The sequence below is a fragment of the Dasypus novemcinctus genome, chromosome 12, assembly GCF_030445035.2.
Source record: "Dasypus novemcinctus isolate mDasNov1 chromosome 12, mDasNov1.1.hap2, whole genome shotgun sequence".
NCBI classification, from domain to species: domain Eukaryota; kingdom Metazoa; phylum Chordata; class Mammalia; order Cingulata; family Dasypodidae; genus Dasypus; species Dasypus novemcinctus.
Window position 1 is genome coordinate 79,242,123 of NC_080684.1, and position 23,804 is coordinate 79,265,926.

Consider the following 23,804-nt stretch of genomic DNA (forward strand, 5'->3'; position numbering starts at 1 on the left):
TGTCCCTGTGTAGAGGAGCCCCCCGCGCAAGGAGTGCGCCCCATAAGGAGAGCTGCCCAGCGTAAAAAAAAAAAAAAAAAAAAGTGCAGCCTGCCCAGGAATGGCGCCGCACACATGGAGAGTTGACACAACAAGATAACGCAACGAAAAGAAACACTGATTCCCATGCCGCTGAAAACAACAGAAGCGGACAAAGAAGACACAACAAATAGACACAGAGAACAGACAACCAGGGTGGGGGGGGAAGGGGAGAGGAATAAATAAATAAATAAATCTTAAAAAAAGATTTTTATAAACAACAGGTCTAGTTCATGTTACCACTCTATTCCAAGGATAAACTGATGTTTTTTTTTCATCAAGAGGCCTATTAATGCAATGGTATCTCATATCTTTAATTATTGATACTTTAGAATATGTATTCATGACTAGTGTTTCCCTCCCAAAATATTCTTTAACAATGTATAGTACCTTTATATAAAACAATTTCCATGTATATCAATAAAATTCCAAAATTATAAGTTAACCTTAATGAGCATATGGATAACAGATGCATTGGTAAAATGTTAGATGCTAAATTAACAGTTCTGTAGTGTCAAGTACTGTGGCAGTTTGAGACGAGTTTATGAACCCCATAAAGAGATTATGTTTGTAAACTAATCTATTCCTTTGGCCGTGATAGCCTTTGACTGCATTAAATCCAGTTGAAAGGCCTTTGATTAGATTACCTCTTAAGATTGATTTAGGAATTTTGATTTCACTATGTCAGTAGGTATAATGTAGGCTGAGTCCCTGCCCCACTGCTGGGTCTGATAAAAAGGGACACTCGCTCAGACACAGGAAGAAAGAGTTCTGTCATTTTCGATCCTGCCAAGTAACAGAAAGGAGAAGGCTCAAACAGCTGAGGCCCCTGGGAGAGATGAGCCATTTGCCTGATAGCTTACTGACAGAGGAGATTGGGAAGAAAGCAGACCAACTAAGACTGATATAGGAGGCCCTGAAAGAAACAAGCCCTGTGCCAGGAGAAAGAGGACTACAGGATCACTTAATATGATGCCTCAAGAGGCTGGGCCCACGATGCTCAAGAGGAAAGGGTGAGCCAGATATTGGTGGCCATCTTATTCAACACGTGGCAACTGATTTGGGCTAGAAAGCACCTTTTATGGATTTTTTTTTGATCTTGGAACTGTATGCTTTTACCCCAAATAAATTCCCGTTATAAAAGTCAACAGATTTCTAGTACTTTGCATTGACACCCCTTTGGCAGACTAATACAAGGACCATTTTATATATAGTTCCCCTACTAAAACTGTGGGCTTTATGAAGACAAGGAGCTTGAATTATCATTTATGTTTCTACCACCTAGAACAAGGTCTAGTGCACATTCAATTAATATTTGCTGAATTTATTGTGGACTAAATGACACTCCATTTAGGCTCGCCACTTCTTGCTGTGGATTTTACAGTTGAGATATTTTGAGAGTCTCACTATCTATTTAGAAAGTTTTCTGGCCTCTGGCTCCAATTTTGCAGCTCTTCAAATGTTAGTTCAATTCTAGTCCCCCAGTATTTGGCCCAGGGCTGCCTCTTTTACATATGGTACTTGTCGAAGTCAGAAAAGGTGGCCTGGGCTCTCAGCTTTGCATGTTCACAGTCTGGAAAGCAAGCAATGTCTTTCCGTGCATTAGAAAAATCCCCTTCTCTTGGGCTGGTACAGCCCCTCACCATGGCACAAAATATGGTGAGCAGAGTACATGCTGTACTTGGCCCTCAGCTGGGTGCCACTGTGCAGGTCATAACCACATGAAACAGCACTGGTCTATCCTAGCCTTTGATAACCCTGGTCCTGAGGTGGCATTCCCAAAGGACTCACAAACCAAACCTGTTCCCGGGTTTATCCCATAGTAAAATTCTGGAGCAAATCTGACAATCCATAGAATCTTCCCTAGGTCCCTTTTTTTTTTACTGAATAGACCTGCATATTGAAAATATTCTTAGTAGATTCAAACTCAAAGGAAGTCTCTGAATGAAAGTAAACTATCATTGTTTTTCTCACGAAACCTAAGGGAAATTTTTTTTAAATGTAGATTTTTTTTCCCTTTCAAGATTTCAGATCCCTTGAATTCTATACATGGACGCAACTACAAAGCCATTCCATTTCCATTTCTAAGTGCAGATTTGACCCAGATTTCCCTGCAAGTAGCTAGATGCCTTCATTGTTGGGACTTGTCTTGGTGAAGATCCAGCAAGCAGAATCTGTTGCTAAAGGATTTCCCTCATAGTGTTTATGAGAATCATGGGCACATATCAGCAACTGTTTCAGTCTGAGAAAGCATCAAAATTCAAACTTAAACTCTCAGGTGCTTATATTTGCTTTATTCTTCACTTGGCTGCTCTCTAGGTAGCAGAATATGCGTATCTCTCTAATCCTAATTTGTTCTTTGAAAATTGCAAATTACAGCTTTGATAGTTGATAGTAAGGATGGTGGGGACCAAAAACGCAATAAGGGTTTCTATATAATGTGTGGCATGACTGTGCCAAACCTCTTTCTGTACATTTGCAGTTCTCACTCATTCATAAAATGGCAACTTTAACATTTGGAAAAGGTATCCACTAAGAAAAGCAATCTCAGCTAAGTGAAAAAACAAACCGATATATATATATATATTCCATGCAATCCTGAAAAGAATTCCAGTAGCATTTTTTAAGTAAATGGAAAACATGATTATGAACTTTATTTGGAACAGTAAGGGGTCCTAAATAGTCAGAAACATCTTAAAAAGGAAAAGCAAAGTTGGAAGACTCTCGTTTCCAGACTTTAAATCATATTATCTAGCTACAGAGGTAAAAAACAACATGGTACTGGCATAAAGACAGATACAGAGACCAGTGGAACTGAACTGATGGTTCAGAAACAGACCCTCACATCTAGGGTGAAGGGATTTTTGACTAGCCTGTCAAACCCACCCAGCTAGGGCAGAACAGTCCATTCAACAAATGGTGCTGAAAGAAGTGGATATCCATAGCCAAACGAAGGAAAGAGTACCCCTATCTTATACCTTATAAAAAAATTAACTCAAAGTGAATAAAAAACCTAAATATAAAAGCATGAGCCAAAAAGCTTCTAGAAGAAAATGTAGGAAAATACCTTCAAGACCCAGTGGTAGGTGGTAGATTTGTAAAGAAGATAAGAGGAAGATTGAGATGAACTACTGATGTTTAATGTATGTAGAAGTTTTAATTAACTTTACTGTAAAATTGTAGAAATGTATAGAGTTGATGGTGACACATTATAGTGAGTAACAGATGGTTTATAAATGGGAATGTGGCTGAAAATGGTAGTATAGGGATGTAAATACAAATTGACAGAAATCTAGAGAATAATCTAGGGACTAAATAGCCCAGTAAACCCAGAGGTGGATTAGAATTGTGGTTGATGGTACAGATGCAAGAATGTCCTTTGGGAGTTAGAGCAGATGTACATCACTATTGCAGCATGGGAAAAGTACAACTGGAGTGACCTATGGTCTGTGGTTAAGAGTAATAATGTAATATTCATGCATCTATGCCAAAGATGTACTGTGTTAATAGGGGAGTATGGAAAAAAATGTGCCAAATGTACACTGTAGACCTGGTAATAATCTGATAATATTATCTCATAATCTGTAACAAATGTTCGACGCTGGTGTGTAATGTTGATGGAGGAATGTTGTTTGGGAATTCTGCACATGTGCATAATTGTTTTGTAAGTTTACAAATTCTGTCATAAAAATATATTTAAGAAAAAATAATAGGGTGGGTTGGGGGAAAATACACAAAATGTAAGGTAAGGACTATGATTAGTAGTAAGATTTTGATGATATTCTTTCATAATTTGTAACGAATGTCTCACAACAATGCAAGGTATTGTTGCAAGGTATGGGGTCCCAGTATGATGTTATGCATGTTTGCTTTCTAAGTTCACAGCTTCTACTATACACTTATTATTTATGTATGTTCATGTAAAAATGATATAAAAATAATAACAGCGTGGGTTAGGGAAAAATACTTTGCCTTTTAATCACTAGTTAAAGAAGTTTCACAACAATGCAAGGTATTGATGGTAGGGTGAGGTATTTATGTTTGTTTTGTAGGTTCACAACTATTACTATACACTTATTGTTTATGTACGTTTATGTAAGAGTAATATACTTCAATAAAATTTTTTTTTAAAGGCATTTCAGGGAGCGGAGGTAGCTCAAGCTATTGGGCACCTCCCTCCCACATGGGAGGTCTGGATTCATTTCCTCGTGCCTTCTAAAAAAAAAAAGGAAAATGAACAGACAGACACAGAGAGCACACAAAGAACAGTGAGTGCACAACAATTGGGGTGGGTTATACATAAAGGAACTCTTTAAAAAAAGTGAATTTCAGGGGAGGGGATGTGGCTCAAGCTGTTGAGCGCCTGGTTCACATATGGGACGTCCTGGGTTTGGTTCCCAGTGCCTCCTAATAAACAAACAAACAGAAACAAACAACAAGCAAAACAAATGAGAAAACCAACTCAGGGCTACCAGTGTGGCTCGGTTTGTTGAGCACCAGCTTCCCACATACAAGGATCCTGGTTCAATGCCTGACACGGTACCGCAAAAAAAAAAAAAGTGTATTTCAACAGAAAAGAACTGAGTTAATTAAAGCAGGAATTCTGAATAATATTAACTTCCTATTTCACATGGATGGAATTACCTTATGCCAGGACCTTTGGGTTTGTCAGAAACTAAATTCCTTGGCTGGAGTCCAGGATAGCCTCACCTTTCATGAAGTTCTGCTCTAGAGAAAGTATTAGAATGACTTTTGATATATACAACTAGCCCTGGTTTTCAAAACAAGTACTTGCTAAACAAAAGTTTCGTTTCTCAGCCAGGGTTTTTTAGAGTCATCCATTAATTTTATTCTGATTTTTTTGTTTAATCTGCTTATTAGCCTGTTCATGGCTGAAATTTATAACTTCAGAACATTATAACACATGTTTTTAATATCCCATTTTCTACCAACATGGGAATTCCTGGATTTCTAAAACCTAAGGGGAATTAATACCATCCCAAACTAAAGGCAAAGGCTACAAGAAAAAGGAATACAATATGTTGTTAAAGCAACCTTTAATTTAATATAAATATTTTGAAAAAGATCAAAGAAATTACCTGATCTACATTTAATCAAAGTTCAAAGGACTGTTGTTTTTTCCCCTAGATATAGAAGTGGAAAAGATTTTCCAGAGGAATTTTTAAATAATAGTTTCATTATACTTTCTCTGCTATGATCCTCACTGATTCAACTTGCCAAAAGTGAAAAGTTTTTTTAATTGAAAATGTTATACAATGGATAGCACAGATAGAGAAAATAAGAGGCAAAAGGACGTATGATGGTCACTTCTGGATGGTGGAAGATGAAGAAGGACCTTGCTTTTTAATTTTAAGGAATATAAAACTATTGATCATTGTTCAGCAGTATTTACAATAAAGTAAACAATATACAGTTGGGTACATTCTAATTACTACAAAGTTATTGTTTTTCCTGGCTTCTGCTGAATGAGTAACACAAACACAGAAAAGATTGAGCCTACATTTAAGGAATGCATCAAAGTAAAGAAAAAATATGCAGGTTAATAATTTAGATTGCAAAACTCTGTTACCCATTTATGCCAAGAAGTCCTAAATTGCAACATCTTTAACCAAGTGATTAGGTTTCCATGAACCTTTTAGTCAGTGTACACGGGGATTTCAACTACCTATAAAGGAATGGCTCTTTAGAAGGAAACTTTAAATGCCCATTTAATTAATTAAGCCTTATTTGGCTAATTAAAACATACCAGAATTTATTTAGTTTTCTCATCTGGGTGAGGAGATTATTGGTTGTGATAGTTTTCCCTCTCAGAGAGTATTTTTTTCTCTAATTATAACTTTTTTTTTTTTTAGGGTACTAGGATTAAACCCAGGACCTCATACATGGGAAGCAGGCACTCAACTACTTGAGTCGCATCCACACCCCCTTTCAGTTTTGGAAAGGAATTGCTGCATTTATATGACGATAGATGCGAATGTGAATTTTGATCTGGCTGCCTTAAATTATGTAATTTAATTTTTCATATTATATATATTTTTAAAAAATTTATTCATTTATTTATTCCCCCCCATCTTGCTGTACCAGCTCTCTGCTTGGCCCAGCTTGCCACATGGGCCAGCACTCCTGCACAGGCCAGCACTCCATGTGGGCCAGCTCGCCATGTGGGCCAGCTTGCCTTCACCAGGAGGTCCCAGAAATTGACACCTGGACCTGGAGCCACATCCGCTTCCCCATATTATATTTAAATTTTGCAATTCATTACTGAATCATATATTTGATTTGAAAGCTTATGATGTCAGGAAATTTTTAACTTGAAATGATCTTTTTCTTGGGTTGCTTAGGATGACAGCATCTCAGAAGCGCTACAGACTTATCCACAGTTGTGAAATGTTTATGATTTGAATGGTTTTGGTTTTGGAGGACTTTGTTTTTTAATAGTAGTATGTATTTTTTATATGAGCAAAAGATACCTTCAAAGGAAAAAGAAAGTGATGCTCACAAAAATAATAAATCATCAGAATATACTCCCTCAAAATGAATAAAGAACTGATGTGACCACTACTAATATTAGAGTCTACCTCTGACTTTAATGGGTTTACAATCTAGTTGAGAAGACATGGCACACACCTGTGGAATATTTAAACAACAACTAATAAGATATAAGGAAAAAAACAAGCAGCAAGAGCAATATGATTTTTGGGAATTAAGAGGAGCTTGGTGGGATCCTACGTGGCAGGGCACAGTCCCAAGGAAGAAGACTGGAAGCTCCAGTGGGGGAAGGCTCCCTGATTTGTGTGCCAGTGTACACTGGTGTCCAGCTCAGAGCTAGCTCATATAAATACCTGCCAAGTGACTGAGTGCGTGATTAATGGAAGAGAGAATCTAGTCTTGAAGGACAGATTGCAGACAGTAAGGAACCCACAGCAGCGGAAAATGAGGTTGAGGCAAATCTGGGTTATAATTGAGTCTTTACGGATATCTAGGTTTTTTTAAAAAAAGATTTATTTATTTATTTAATCCCCCCCTCCCCCGGTTGTCTGTTCTCTGTGTCTATTTGCTGCGTCTTGTTTCTTTGTCCGCTTCTGCTGTCGTCAGCGGCATGGGAAGTGTGGGCGGCGCCATTCCTGGGCAGACTGCACTTTTCTTTTGCGCTGGGCGGCTCTCCTTACGGGGCGCACTCCTTGCGCGTGGGGCTTCCCTACCGGGGGACACCCCTGCGTGGGGCCGCACTCCTTGCGCGCATCAGCACTGCGCTTGGGCCAGCTCCACAAGGGTCAAGGAGGCTCGGGGTTTGAACCGTGGACCTCCCATGTGGTAGATGGACGCCCTAACCACTGTGCCAAGTCCGTTTCCCTTGGTTTTTTAACTATTCTAGTGAGCAGAATGAAAGTGTGTCCTTAATGGATAAACTTAGCAATGATGAGTTAGGCTACAGGAGGGAGTGATGAGAGGCAGCATGACCAGAAGGAAAATACTGCCATAATTTGGTGATGAGTTTAGAAAGCCCTGGCTTAGGGCAGGAACCAGAGGCAGAAGAAAACTTAGTAAATGCTATAAGGAAAAACTGGAGCAAAGAAGAAGAAAGGGAAGAATTTCAGAGTTCTTTCCACAATTTTGTGCCTGCAGGAATGATTTTACTCTTTAAAATAATTTATTGCTCTATCTCTCCATCATGCATTTATTGGCACTACTGCAAAGACTCTCAAGCTTATAAAAAGGAGCAACTTTCATTTTCCTAAGCCTTTCAGTTTGATACAACTTCCCTTTATTAAGTTTTGCTATGTGCCAGAATCTTTTTTCTTTTTAATTTAGTTTATTTATTTTTCTCCCCTCCCCCCTCATTGTCTGCTCTCTGTATCCCTTTGCTGTGTGTTCTGTGTCTGCTTGCACCTCAGTGGCAGTGAGAAACTCTCTTTTTTCTGTTGCATCTTGCTGTGACAGCTCTCCGTGTGCGAGGCACCACTCCTGGGCGGGCCACACTTTTTCCACGCGGGGTGGCTCCCTTGTGTCTGGGGCGCCCCCACGTGGGCGCACCCCTGCTTGGCACAGCACACCTTGTGTGCAGCAGCTCTGCACAGGGGCCAGCTCACCACACGGGTCAGGATGCCCTGGGTATCGAACTCTGGACCCTCCCATATGGTAGGCAGATGCTCTACCAATTGAGCCACATCAGCTTCCCAGAATCTATAGCAGGCACTGGGATAAAATGACAAAGAAGACAGTCCTTGTGATGTGGGCTATGGTTGGAAGGCTCTTTGTCTCTTTGGAGATAACCTTAACCTAAGCTGTCTATCCTGACTTGTGGGTGTGGGATGATGAGTGGCTGCAGTCCTGCCCTTGGTGACCATGGCAAAGACTCCAGTCCCAGGACAGTTTATCAGTGCAAACTCTATAAACTTTAAATATTCAGGGGAAATGCAAACCAAATGTGCTAAAACCTTATCTAGAATGTATGAAGTCCATGCTAAAAGCTTACCTAGGATGTGGAAGATACATGCTAATTCTATTGAGAACTGAAACAAAAGAACCATTTGGCCTTTCCTCTCTGTATAAAAGGGACTCAAAAATCTTGTTTGCAGCTCTGGTTTGCAACAGAAAGCTCCCAAGACCAGCCAGCTGTCAAAAAACCATTTTTCCTTCTCAAAATCATTCCTGAGTCCTGGCCTTTCTATACGCAAATAATTGAACCTCTCTCAAATTCTACAACACTTGCAATGAGAAGGAAGGAAACAAGCACTGGTATTAAACTAATGCTACTCCTTAAGCAGCATCAATCTGTTTTCATCTGTTGCTTCTTCTCTTCTGCCTCAAGATTCACATTTCTCCTAACTCCAAACAGGTTCTGGGCCCTACACAGATTTAAAGATCTGGCCTGATCCACTGGCCTTGAGTAGCCAGCATGAAAGAAAAAACTACAAGCTTTCATCTTAAATTAAGTAAATCATTCTATTTTTTCTTTTTAAAAAATGTAATTCTAATCTGGAATACTTCATTATATAATATGCCTATTTTCTTTGATCCTGTTTTGAATTGAGCTTTATAAAAATAAAACAAAATTATCAAGTATTTGGAAGCTTTTTACAACAATGAAGGAGATAGCCTAAACAGAACACCCTATAGAAAACCAAATTATGTACAATAGAACAAGACAATAGGAATAGTTGTTTGAATAGTCAGGGCTGGATTGCTGTATCTGGGGATTTCCACTCCCCTTTTCTCTAAAAGAATTCCCCAAAACCCACCCTACCTTATCAGTGTGTCATCCAGACACCTCTCAATCATCCCCTCTCTCAGTCATCCCCTCCCAAGAAACAAAGGCAAGCACAAATCTACTCACACTGAGCTAGGCAGGTATCCTTCATCTTCTCTGCCTGAAACTCATCAATAAAACAAAGCTGTCAACAGTTGCCTCAAATACAGCCTCACTCCTTTCTTTCTGCTCCTGGATGTTTTGTGCATTTGGAATAATTCCAAATTCTAAAATGAAAATAAAAGTACTTGCCTCACAATGTTGTTGTGAGGATTAAATCATTGTACTTATCTATCCAAAGAAAGGGGCCCAGTTAATTAATGTGTATATTTTTGTTTATTTTTTATTACTTATTGTTTTTAATTAATATGTTTGAATTGACACAAATTTAAGACTTAAAATCCAACTGCTAAAAATCTGATTGCATAGGCGAAAGCACTTTGATAGCAACAGTAGAAAAAGGAAGCAATCTGAACATCACAAAAATAGGAAAATCTAAATTTTAAATAAAAATATAAAATAAACCTTGTATTGATCCCCATATGTCCTTAGAATTAAAAGACCATAGGAGCTTCAACATTTCACCTTTCTGGATGTGTCTTCCTTTTTTGGAAAGGAACACATCACCTCCAAAGTCCCCTACATCTCTGGAATTCTGTCTCTTGTTTCTGCTAAGGATAATTAGGCAAGTGAAATATTTTAAGCCTACCTTAAAATCAACCAAAATTATTTCCTAAATACCATCAATATGTCCAAAACTGAGCCAGATACCATGCAGGATAATAAATTATTAGTATGAGTCACTCCCTGACCTCAAGGAATTTATAATCAAATTAAGAAACCAATATTTAAATTATATATAAAGTCACAAGGCATCACACAAATACTTGCTAAGTTAGGTGGCACTGATTCCAAAGGTCAGGGAGAACTGGAGTAATAAGAGATAGCTTTAAGGGGAATGAAAGACTTCAGGTTAGGTTAAAGTTAAGGAAGAATCTGAATCAATGGAAGAAAAGCCATAGTAAAGCAGGCCAGTAAGATAAGGAATCAATAAACAGATCTGGAACCTGGCAAGAAGTCCATGTGGACATCAATATCTCCCAAGATGGCTGCTGGAAGACCCCCACCCCCAAGATTCTGCTATTCAGAACAAAGACTTCTTCTGGAAGCCAAGGAGAAGCCCTGGATGTTCCCAAGGGACTTTATCATTGTGCCCTGACAGAGAATTGATGGGTGGGGTAATCAATCAAACAGCAAACAGCTGGAACCCCTCCACTGCCATTAGCAATGGGGTAGAATAATTAACAGTTCAAAAAGCGATCTTGCGCTCAGCTCTCCTGCTTCTGGACCCATCCTACCCTCTGTGCGCTGTTCTTGCCATTTTTCCCCTGCCATGTGGCCATGCAAGTAACTGGGGATTTATAACCTATAATGGGGAATTGTAGTCTGTAAATCAGCCCTCATTATCACTTTTCAGCCCCTTCTTCTCTACCTGGGACCCCTGATCTGTCATTTTCTCCCATTTCTCTTTCCTTCCTACCTGAATAAATTAGTGGTCTAACTCATCTGGCGTGCTCTTGAAATTCATTTCTGCAGCATAGCCAAGGACCTCAATAAAATCCAGTGACAACAGGACCAAGAATACAAAATTCACTTTCTTGATATTATCGACTTTAGTCCTGACTTTGTAATCTCGAACAAACCATTCATCATCTTCATCTCTAAATGAATCCACAATAATTACGAGCCTACTTACTATACACAAGGCATTGTACATAACTTAAATAATGGGGATGATTTCCAATTCAAGTAAAAGAGGGCAAAACCGCTTTAAGATCAAACAAGAAGCCAGCTGAAAAATAAAAACAATCCCAAGCTCACATTATGTTGGTATTATAAAACAAAGGAAATCTGTTCTCTTAAAGATTATTTTTGAGACTGACTTTTGCTATTTCAACATTTCTCAATCAAAAATAAGCTCAGCATGAAACCCGAATTAAACATATGTATAATTTTTTAGTGTGAGAAAAAAATTGCATTAAATTTTCAGAATCTTGCTCCATCCCTTTCACATTTGAAACCATAATTGTCTTTTACCACTAAAAACAGTCTTTCATTTGACAGTTGTAGAAACAGCCTAAGCCATTCATCGCTGGTTTGATAGAGCAAATGTATCTAGCAAAAACACAACATGTGCATCTACTTCCTTTTGACTGTGTAGTCTAAATCTCTGCCAAAAGCAGAAGAAAGTACAGATGGACAGGACATCCTCAAATTATTTGGTTTGTTTTGTGTCATCCCAGAGAGAAATATATAGTGCCTGATTCACGGTCAAATAAAGCACTTGACACACCTAGTATGTCACTCCCTCATCACCACTTAGACTTTTTCTTTTTCTTTTTTGTTACCAATTACTCTTTCATTAAACAAGCTTGGAAGGCCTGAAGCCTTTGTCTAAAAAGAAATCTGGAAATCCTGGCTTTCCACAATTCACATACTACCTCCAATAAGCGACACCTTGGTTTAAGAGAAAGTAATCATGTTAAGGATAAAAGCACACATACCATTTCTTAATAACTCTGATAGGACTAAGTACTTCAAAGTTTATGTACATAAAATTATAACAGATTGAATTTTGACGTGTGATGGCATGTCAATGTTTTTGTCCATTTCAATACAATTTTTAATGCATGTGATATATATATATTAAGTCACTGCACACCCAATCCATTTCAAGCAAAAACTCAAAGGACCAGTAGTATATCTGGATATAATGCTAAGTAATGAGAAAATACTAACTTTTCTGTGGTACAAACTACTTAAATCTCTATAAGCCTGTTTTCTCAGAGGTGAGAAGGTACATGGCACGATCAAAGAATTAAAAGGAGTTCCATTCAGGCAAAGTATATGTGAAGTATATAAGCAATCTGTAAATCCAAATTATTAGGTAAGGTAGATACTGGAGAGCTATAAAAAAAGGAAAGCATTCTTAGGAAACGCAGATTGCACAACAGCAACATAAAGGTAGTTGTCTGGTAAAGTGCTGCAAAAGCCCACCTGTCAGCAGGAGCCTGTACTGAGGAATCCTCTGAACCGGCTTGAGCAGATAGTGCTTGAGAGCCAGGTTAGCACATCGTGGACTCCTCTGAAAGGAAAAGGCATTCGAAGTGAACATAGTGTTTTCTAAAAAGCAAGGGACCCCAATGAAGGGGCCCAGAAAGCCAGCCAGCAACTCTGAAGAGGGATTCAGAGTAGAGTCCCTTAATTTTAAGGCATAGTTGTTAATGCTAACAGAGTGGCACCGTAGCCAGATTCATCTAGCCCACCCACTTTTATGGGTAAGTCTCTGAGATCACAGACATTCATAAGGAAAACTTGTTCTCAGCCCTTTCACAGGGTGTGGTAGCCACAGCCCACTTTCTAAGCCAGCTAGAACTCACCCTACTAGGCAGTTTAGCAGCTCCCACTTAGAAGATCACTTGGCAACATATTCATAAATACAAACCCCAATGGACCAAGAAATAAATAACAGTAGAAACAAAACTACTGGGAATTTAATTCAAATAATAACAAGAGCCCTTTGGCCAATATATGCACAGTGAGGATGGGTTGGAGAAGGAGAATGGTAGAAGTTATAGATAACCCAAATAGCAGCCTTCTAAACATCACTTCTCTTACATGTCTGAGGGATGTAAAAAATCTTTCTAAGGGAAGTGGACTTGACCCAGTGGTTAGGGCGTCTGCCTACCACATGGGAGGTCTGCGGTTCAAACCCTGGGCCTCCTTGATCCATGTGGAGTTGGCCCACGCGCAGTGCTGATGCATGCAAGGAGTGCCCTGCCACGCAGGGAGGTCCTCCGTGTAGGGGAGCCCCACGTGCAAGGAGTGCGCCCCGTTAAGGAGAGCCGCCTAGCACAAAAGAAAGTGCAGCCTGCCCAGGAATGGTGCCACACACATGGAGAGCTGACACAGAAAGATGATGCAACAAAAAGAAACACAGATTGTTGCCGCTGACAACAACAGAAGAAGACAAAAAGAACACGCAGCAAATGGGGCTCAGAGAACAAACAACTGGGGGAAGGGGGGGAAGGGGAGAGAAATAAATAAAATAAATCTTTAAAAAAAAAATCTTTCTAAGATGAATGCTATAAACGTCAGCCCCCAAATCACTAAGGATATAGGGATATTTGATTCTGGAACTATTATGACTTGACCACAAGGACATTTTGATCTGCCTTTAAAACTCTTTTCCTTCCAGAGCAGATGTGGCTCAAGCAGCTGTGTGCCCACCTCCCACACAGAGGTCCTGGGTTCAGTTCCTAGTACCTCCTAAAGAAGATGAGCTAACACAATGAGCTTATAAATGAGCAGACACAACAAGCAGACACAATGAGCAGGGAGCAGATGTGGCTCAAGCAGTTGGGCACCTGCCTCCCACATGGGAGGGCCTGGGTTCAGTTCCCAGTGCCTCCTAAAGAAGATGAGCAGACACTGAGCAGACATAATAAGCTGACAACAAGCAGAGACAATGAGCAGACACAGTGAGCAGACAACAAGCAGACACAATGAGCAGACAACGAGCAGACACAGTGAGCAGACAACGAGCAGACAGACGAGGGAGTCATCTTGGGGTGGGGGAATCAATCAAAAACAAAAACAAACCAAAAAAACCTCTTTTCCTTAGTATATACAAAAGACACCTCTACCCATTCCTCAGGTTCACCCTCATTCTCCAACCTGGGGGTTTGCTGTGAGATGGCATCAAAATGGCCAGCTGAAAATGTCCCTGTATCATAAGAGCCACAATAAAAGTGTCCAGTACTTTTTACACAGTTCAGATACATAGGTCAGAATAATTATGAAATTATAATGATAATTCCTGATAAGAAAGCATCTTTCATGCAAGCAACATAATTCAAGATAACTAACTCTCCTCTGCCTTCCATCTTCTTTTGCTGCCAAGGAAACAAAACAACTTACTGGACACTGAGGGAAACGTAAGTCAATTATTAGTTGCCATAGCTATATCACACTATTTTTTTTTAAGCCTAAAGATACCAGAGGAAAAGAAAAGAAGAAAAAAATAAAATAACTGATATTTTAAAAATTTAATTATATGTCTATTGTACCAATGAGAAATTAGCAGCACTCTAATATCTCTAAAATTTTTCATTTTCAGTTTTGTGTGATTAGAATTCACTGACCTTTTAATTTCAAAACAGAGAAATAAATACTAAAAATGACAGTAACCTAAAATTTACCCAAAATTTGGGGATTGTACTTAAAACTTTATAGCAACCAGTTAAAAACTAATTAAAATATTTTTAAAAATCATCCCTAATCAAATCAGGCTTATATCCTCATAGTTTTAAAACATTGACTGACACATGCTATCAACATGCTATTTTCCTTAACTTTAATGCTGAAATCATATTATTTATTTAAAGGGAAACAAATTCCATTCCTATGCATTATTTTAGTTTAGTTGTTAGAAGAATGAAAGGAAAGATTGAGTAAAAACTAAGAAATGTTCAATATTTGATGGTAGTACATACCTCAAATTCTCTAATAACAGCAGCAAAACTTGGGTTTTTCTTGCATTGCTCATCCAGCAAAGCTATATTCTTATCAAATTCTTTGATATATGTGGAGTACATTTTTAGATACGGTCCCTTCTTTACAAAAATATCAGCAATTCTTTGTTGTTCAGTCCTAAGGATAGAGAAGGGATACAAGTAAACATAAAAAGAGACTCATTAATTTATTTAACACATAACCCAACTATGGCAGAGTCTCAAGTCCAAATGATCAGTACATCTTTTTCTCTTCCTGTGCAACATTTCCCAAAACTGCCCACTTGTCACCATTTCTACTATCACCATCATCTCTTGCCTGGATTACTATCAAAGCTTTCTGCCTTGTCTTCCTGCTTCCTCTCTTTTTCCCTACAATACATTCTTTAGTACTAAAGAAAACCCTTTTAACCAGAGTCTTAACAATGTATATCCTATCGTGTGACTGCACATAGCATAACAAACTCTCTACTTTGGCTAACCAAGCCCCACAGGTCCCTGCTGCTGCCTACCGTCCTGATCCATCTCACACTAATCTCCCCTTTCCCATTACTCTCCACCTGGCCTTCTTTATATTCTTTTTATTATTGTTGTTGTGATAACATAAAAATTTCCACTTTAACATTTTATGTGTACAATTCAGTTGCCTTAGTAACATTCACAAGCTGTGTGCAACTATTACCACCATCCATTGCAAAACTCTTCCATTCCCCAACAGTTCCACCCCAAACAGAAAATCTATACCCATTTAGAAATAACTCCCCATACCTTTTCCCCCATTTCCCCAATTCCTGGAAACCTCTAATTTACTTTTCTGTTTCTTTGAAAATTGCCTATTTTAGATACTTCATAAAAGTGGAAACATACAATATCTGTCCTTTAGTGTCTGACTTAATTCACTTAGTATAATGCTTTTAAAGTTTATGTGTTGTAGCATGTATCAGTACTTCATTCCTTTATTTTTCCCCTATCTTCTTTTTAAACAGTTCGTTCACACTGTGTAGTTTTTTTTTAACTAATAGTTCCATTTGCCTGGAAATATGGAACCCTGGCTGGCTCTTTCTTGTTATTCATTCATTTTAAATGTTCCACCTTCTTAGAAGGCCTTCCTTGGTCACCCAATCTTCAGGCATGATATTTTAAAAAGAGACAGACGTATTTTCTGGATTATATTTAAAGAAAGCTTAAAGGGAAATTTTGATCATTAAAGTAGGTATTTTGTTTTAATCATTCTAGGTCAATTCCCTTGGACCAAATTTTCTACATATTTACACTGATGTCACAAAAGCTTCTGTTTTCTTTCTATAATGGAAATGTTTCCAATAACCTCCTTGATATTCCTTTCCTGTTCTGAAATCTACTGTTTCTACAATTATTACACTCACATATAAATTTGTCTTTCCATAACAATAAGTAAACCCTCCTGGTATCTCAGAGGATGGCCTCTTTTCAAAAATGGAACAGGCATTTCTTGAACTGAAGCTCTAGAAAATATAAACTTTTCCTATGCGAATAATATCAACTATCTTCCCTCAATCTCAAAAATCTTAATGATCAAATCACATATAAGCTGGCTGAAAAGTGGGCCCTTCTTTTTTTTTTAAATTTCTTTGTCTTTATTTTTTTTTAATGTTACATTCAAAATGGTGGGCCCTTCTTACTTCCAAGGCAGCACTACCAAAAAATTTTTTTAAAAATCATAATGTTGATTTATGAATGCCAAGATTGTTAATTCTGAACATCAGAATAATCATTCCACAGGTTAACTGCCAAAAAAATTCTACTCAACAAAAGGAACAACGCCTCTCTGTTGCATTCTGGGTCTTTATGACTTCACCTAAAAATGGAAACTCTGGGAAAGCTCATCAGTTCATTTTTACCAGTTCAACATTCTTTCCTCCAGTTCCTTCAGGAGATCCCGGTTGAGTTCATACAGCTGAGGCAAATAGTACAGAATCTGGCTTAGGATCCGATCCTCAATCACTGGTTTTCCAAGTTGTCGGGAAGCATGTGCTACTGCATCCCGGAAATCCTATTGCAGTCCAGAGGAGGGGAAAACAACATATACACACATATAACTTGATAAAAAAAACTTTTGTTTCCAATAACCCTCTTCCCTAAAGCAATATAATCTGCAAAGCTGTAGTCATGAAGAATTACAAATTTAAAGTGGCTGCTACCTCCTCCCAACTCACCTAAATAGATGGATTTTAAATTAAGATCCATTTATTTTTAAAAGTGACTGGAAGATCTTCATTAATTTTATTCTGGATTTAAGAGTCCCCTTGTCCACTAACAGTAAAAATTTCCAAGAACTGGAGTATGCTAAGTGAGGCATGTGGAAGGTGATACATGCTTGGTAATCAGAGAATTCTGGATCATCATTTGTTAAATGGGTACAAAATAGTTTATATTTTATTGGGTTGTTATGAAATCTCAATTAGGTATTATACATAAAGCTTTCTGCAAAGCATTTAGCACATAAAATCAACAAAATGTTTTCACTCTGGCGCTTAAACCTTCCACTCCCTCTTCTCAAAGTTCCAATAAATCCACCAGGATTTACATCTCTCAAATTAAAAAAAAAATCTCTGTATATATTCTTTTTTTCACTTAGTAGTTAGTAGTTCTCTGCCCCTCTCCCCCCAAGTGGAAGTCTTCCCAAACTTTATTGGTACTGAAATGGAACATGTGATGAGCATAAACCTCTCCAAAAACAATTTTTAAAGAACCCTAAAATAGACATACAAACAGATCTAAATAGAAAATCTAACCTTTCTTCCCAGACTCCCTAAGGGTGAATTAAAATTCCAGGTTTGAATTTAGCCAATATAGGGCATATCACCAATAGAGTGTCAAAATTATTCACAGCAATGCACACAAGGGTCCCCAAGGTCAGGAAGGGAGGGAGGAAAGGGGGGAGAGAGCAAGGCCAGTGGTCTCTGGATTAGGGGACCTGCATGATGGACAGGACAGTTCCCTGGACACTGAATCCTAGGGAGAACACAGGAACAGAAAGCCCTGTTACAAGAATGGCTTGTATGACATGGCTTATAGTGACATGGGACATCATTAATACTGAAAGCTTCTTACATTATTTATGGCAAAATGTCCTTTTATAATGCAATATATACTTTCCAGGTGTGGGGGTGTTAAGGAAAGGAGGCAAAAATGATCTTGCCCTAGACTAGTATCTTTTAATGGTACATTAGCAAGAAACGTAGAAATCTGTATTTTTTAGATACCTCTGGAATATATAATACTGGTGGAAAGAAAAAGAGCACATGTGAGATAGAGGAGTATGTTGCTCCTGGGTTGAGGGCCAGGATGTGGAAGAAAGGGACCAGGCAAGAGCCCCCAAACCTCGGTTTACAGCTCCAAGGCACAGCACAGATAGTGACAAGATCTGGGTTGGAGGTTTGTCAAACAGAGGTCACCACCTTGTGTGTGGGGGTGTTGATTGGAAGGGGCTTTGGGGTACAAGAGGGGGTTGAACAACCTGCCAATTAAGCCAAGTGGTATCACTTGGGATCACCACACCAAGACCTAGATGACACTGAAGCAGGAGCTATGGTCCAAGTAGCTCCAATGGCAGAAGTGGCCTGGAGCTACAGGCAGGGAAAACAGTGAAGCCAAGTATGAACATTTCCTCCCATTTGGCAAGAGGCCTGGATGGGACTGGCTAGATTTTGGGGTACTCATCCCTACTGTTCTTATGTCTCTTCTGTTGTCTAAAGTACAAAAGCCCCATATGTAACTTAAAAGTATATTAAAAGATTTCTTTTCTAAAGTATGGCTTTTGTAGATAAGTCAATCCTCTTATGTTTAACAAATGCTTTTAAAGAAACAAAACAAAACAAAAATCTTTCACTTAGGCTTCAGTACCAGGGTAATTTTATTGGTTCAACAGTCACATTAGCCCAAAGGAACCAACTACTTACCCCAATAACTAAAGAACTAACTTGTACAACTAATACTATAAATACAGCTTCTGTAACTTTTATAAGCTCCAATTCAGAAAGCCACAACAAACATGTCTAGAAACCAACTGGATATTTGCCAAAATCCACCTAACAACAGCTTGCTACTATCAGCACTCACATTTACTAAAAGAAAACAGTGCTTCTTAACATAATTGAAAAGTCAGATTTTTTGCCATGAGGCAGAGCTATCTGTTACATACATATAAAATTCTCTTACATAATACAAAAAACATTCTCAATCACAAATGATTCAAACACAGGAGTTAAAACATCTTTTATAGCATTTTTTAGAAACCAGTTTAGTGTTTAATATAATTTAAGTAACAAGAGCTACTTGCTCAGCAAAGCAGTAAATACTGCCCTTGCTTCTGGTAGAATATGTGATGGATGAGTCTATCCCTTGGCAGCAGAGTAACTTTTGTTTTCCAGTTGGAAGGTATTTCTTCAGTCATGACAGGAGATGTTAGCTGCTAAATAACTTAAGGACCCTGTTTGACACAGCTTTTTCCAGACTCTGCATTCCATGTGTCTGCCATCATTGCCAAATAGGAAACTTGCTTATTTAAGATACATTCAGGGGGAAGCAGACTTGGCCCAGTGGTTAGGGCGTCTGTCTACCACATGGGAGGTCCAAGGTTCAAACCCCAGGCCTCCCTGACCTGTGTGGAGCTGGCCCATGCACAGTGCTGAGGCACTCAAGGAGTGCCCTGCCACGCAGGGGTGTCCCCTGCGTAGGGGAGCCCCAGGCACAAGGAGTGTGCCCTGTAAGGAGAGCCGCCTAGCGCGAAAGAAAGTGCAGCCTGACCAAGAATGGTGCTGCACACACGGAGAGCTGACACAGCAAGATGACGCAACAAAAAGAAACACAGATTCCCATTCCGCTGACAACAACAGAAGCGGACAAAGAACACGCAGCAAACACAGAGAACAGACATCTGGGGGGGGCGGGGGTTGTATCTTTAAAAAAAAGATACAACAAACAAATGAAACAAAACAAAACAAAAACAAAAAAACCCAACTCTCATTGGGGAGCAGATATAGCTCAGTAGTTGAATGCTTGCTACCATTAAAAAAAAAAAGACATATTCAACTGAGACCAGGTAAATTTAAACTGGGTCAACCAGTGAGATAGCTGCCTGTAACTGGAGGAGGCCTCTGTCACAAACCAGGAAGAAATTTATTTGTTCCATTACTACTGGATGGTTACAGGTAGCTCTAGATGAACTAATGTCCCACATAATATCTTTTTCAAAAATCTGAGTAGCACATCAGAATAAAACAGAAATTTAATAATTAAAAGTACAAAAAAAGAGAACATTTAATGAAGACTAAAAGAATGTAGAGAGTTTATATCCACCTATCTATTAAAAATGACTTCTATTGGCTGTGTCATCTCTTTCTGTTTCCTAGTATGGCTTATAAATTTTTGCTGAAGTCTAGACATCTGAATACTTTGTTGAATTTACTCTGATGGCCTGAGATACCTACTATTCAGAATGACAATATAGATAAAAAGAGGATTCTGAAAGCAGCAAGAGAAAAGCAAATCATCACATATAAGGGAAACCTGATAAGATTAAGGGCCCACCTCTCATCAGAAACCATGGAGGAGAGAAGAAAGCAGTATGATGTATTTAAGGTATTGAAAGAGAAAAACTTCCAGCCAAGAATTCTGTATCTGGCAAAAATGTCCTTCAAAAATGAGGGTGAGTTCAGTCTTCAAAGACAAACAAAAACTGGTAGAATATGTTACCAAAAGACCAGATTTGCAAGAGATACTAAAGGGGGTGCTACAGCCTGAAAGGAAAAAACAAGGGCAAGATATGGAGAAGAGTTTAGAAATGAAGATTATTAGGAAGGGTAAACTGAAGGATAAGAAGACAGACAATAGAACGATATAACAACGGAGAGCTGAAGGACAAAATGGATGAAGTAATGCCTTTATAATAATAACACTGAATGTTAATGGATTGAACTCCCCAAACAAAAGGCATAGACCTATAGAATGGATTAAAAAAATGAGCCATCTGTATGTTGTCTACAAGAGACCCACCACAGACGTAAAGACATAATCAGGTTAAAAGTGAAAGGTTAGAAAAAGGTACTTCATGCAAAGAGTAACCAAAAAAGAGCTATAGTAGACCAGATAAATGTAAAATAACATTACAGTATATGAACAATAATTATTCAGTGCAACTGGCAAATTGTTTCTCTGATCAGTATTCTGTAATTTTTTTCATACAAAATTTAAACACTTGCTTTTAATTGAGGACTGGAGTAGATATATATTTTTAGACACTTCATTTTTCTTTAACTCTTTGTTATTGATACTTTTTAATTAAAGTTATTTATCTGGATCAATAATGATTTAGCATGACTACTGTTGAACAAGATTTTGAATTTTTCTGCCTTATAAAATTATGAGGTGGCAAATAGTTATCTGCTGTAATTCATTCCAATAAGATGTGAATTCCCAAATAGGAATTTGATTATCTAGAAAGAATTATGGCCTAAACAGAAATGAAATAGCTAAACCATTAATTTATTTCACTCTTATAGATTGTTATTTCTAATAGTTAAAGCTGTAATATTATGTAATATTAGAATTATGTTATAATTAATTTCTATTATGTCTGAATTATTATTTACATTTACAAAGGTTTGTTGCTATGCTATCTATTTTTTATAAATGATTATATTAAGTCTAACCTGGACTTGCACTCTCTTTTAAAACTTGTAATTTCTTTCAATTTTACAATAGAGGACTTTTTAACAGCATTAAAAAACAACAACAACAACAACGGGAGCAACAATAAAACTATTTCTAGAGCCCAGAAAGTTTTAGGTTCAATGCACACACTACCAGAGCCACCACTAATCGTCACAGTGCCTTTCTCACCCCTCCAAGATGGCTTTGTCGTCTGTTTGCTTATTGTTTTTGCTCATTGTTTGCACTTGTTTTTGCTTATTGTCATGGTGCCTTTTTAAAAAATACATAAGGAGACTTCTTCCTCCAGGCAGATGTAGGTGATACCAACAGCCTGGCTTGCAATCAGTGGCATCTATAACCTTGGAAGCTCTGAGCAGCAATCTTAGTTCCTCCCCTCTCAGACCACCATCCCCTGAAAGTAATGTGTTACAGCCAAAGTGTCAGGTGTATCTAATTCATGTAGGAACTCCAAACATAGTTCCTCCCCTCTCAGGCCACCATCCCCTGAAAGTAATGTGTTACTGCCAAAGTGTCAGGTGTATCTAATTCATGTAGGAACTCCTAACAGAATCTAACTTTTCAGTTCTTTGTGAACCACAGCCATTTCTAGAACTGGCTCGAGGGAGAAACATCTTTTTTAATAAAAAGGATTATTGCAACATATGTGATTATTTTTCTAAATGCTAACAGCCAGGATAATTTGGGAAAATGTGATGACATTTTAGTGCCAGAGGCAAAGCTATTTTGTGCAGAAGAATCTAAATTCACCAACACCTCCTTGACTATTCAGTGAGCGATACAAGACAGCAGGATTAGCACATCAGAAATTGGATCCAGATTATACTTTTTCACATTGGAAAAGCTGGGGAATTAGAATAAAGGGATGATTCCTAATGCTAGGCAAGCTACAGAGTTTAATGGCACTAAAATACTTCATCTATTCTATTTTTCTAACTTTAGTCTATTTTTCTAACAAAAAACCCACCAGAGGTTCTGTATGCAAAATTAAACCACTACACTCTTGTTTCTGGTCACAAGTAACCAAATGTTTGTACTATTCAGCATTTTTAGAAATAGAAATGGGTATCTGAAATATAATGTCTGTCATAATATTATTCTTAACTCCCAGAAAACCTATAGATAAGGACCAGATCAACTTTTAAAAGCACTCAGTTTCTTTGAGGGATTAACATACTAGCCCTGCTGGCTCTGATCATTTGTGTAGGATCTATGTAAAAGTCAATGCAAATAGAGTATGAACATCTAAGGCAAGGAAGCACAAAACAGATGGCCTTGTTCATCGGGTCAGGCTTTACATCTCCAGTGCCAAAGAGGAGTATGTGACTTAATTACCAGCTGTCCTGACTGGGCTTCCTGACCCTAGCGCATTACTTAACCACTCTCATGACACAGTGAACTACAAAGGCCAAATGGACATATGGACAGAGCTCTCCAGGGCTCCCTGTCTTCATGAAGAGCATTAAGAATCATTTCATATTAAGCAAAAGCAAAGCAGCTGCTGAGGTCAAAGAGCTATGTAGAAACGAGTGTGAAACTATGAAATAAAAGTAGACAGGGGAAAGTCCCCACATTAACAATAATTGACATTATTTTAAAATGGAAATATTTGCCCAATGAAATTATTCCTTCTATTTGCTGCATATAATATGCTGCCTAACCATCAGTGCCAAAAGAGTACAAAATATGACTTTTTCAACCTTCTTTAATAACATTAACAGGTAATCATCATGGTATATCCTAAGTGACCAATAGCTAGTTTCACTCTCATTGTTAGAAGATGAAAAGTTCTAGAATTTCCCCAGTTTCCTGGGCAATCTAAAGAATTCTGAAGAGAAGATAATATGCCCAAGGAGATATTATATAAAGTATAGTAGAGATTTCAAGCAACCATTCTTGAGCGATTTCTAAACAATCTCTAAAAGGAAAGGCTCAGACAGACCAGAGTTCAAGTAGTGGGTGACGTGTGACAGCTTATTTTCTTCACCTAAAAAACAGAAATAACATTGACTTGATAATGTTCTCATGAAGATTAAAATAGATTATTGATGTAACGTGGCTAGCATGCTGTAAGGCATCTAGAGAGTGGTCAATAGAAGGCCATTTATATCATTAAAGGAGACTTGGTTAATTTAAGGGATCATAAGATGATTTAAGATCCATAAGTCCTT

The 23,804-nt window shown here is 38.1% G+C and overlaps 1 protein-coding gene across 4 annotated transcripts in view; it reads right to left on the reverse strand.

The window, feature by feature from the left end:
* Positions 1–23,804, reverse strand: part of FGD6 (FYVE, RhoGEF and PH domain containing 6) — a 160,166-nt gene that overhangs the window by 49,524 nt on the left and 86,838 nt on the right. For all 4 annotated transcript variants that reach the window (XR_009188302.2, XM_004465758.4, XM_004465757.4 and 1 more), the window contains exons 6-8: positions 16,803–16,954; positions 14,905–15,061; positions 12,407–12,494 (exon numbers count right to left, since the gene is read on the reverse strand). Coding sequence is in view for 3 of the 4 variants with exons in the window: in XM_004465758.4 (XP_004465815.1) it covers positions 12,407–12,494; positions 14,905–15,061; positions 16,803–16,954 (397 nt within the window). In the remaining variant the exon portion in view is untranslated. The remainder of the gene's footprint in view (positions 1–12,406; positions 12,495–14,904; positions 15,062–16,802; positions 16,955–23,804) is intronic.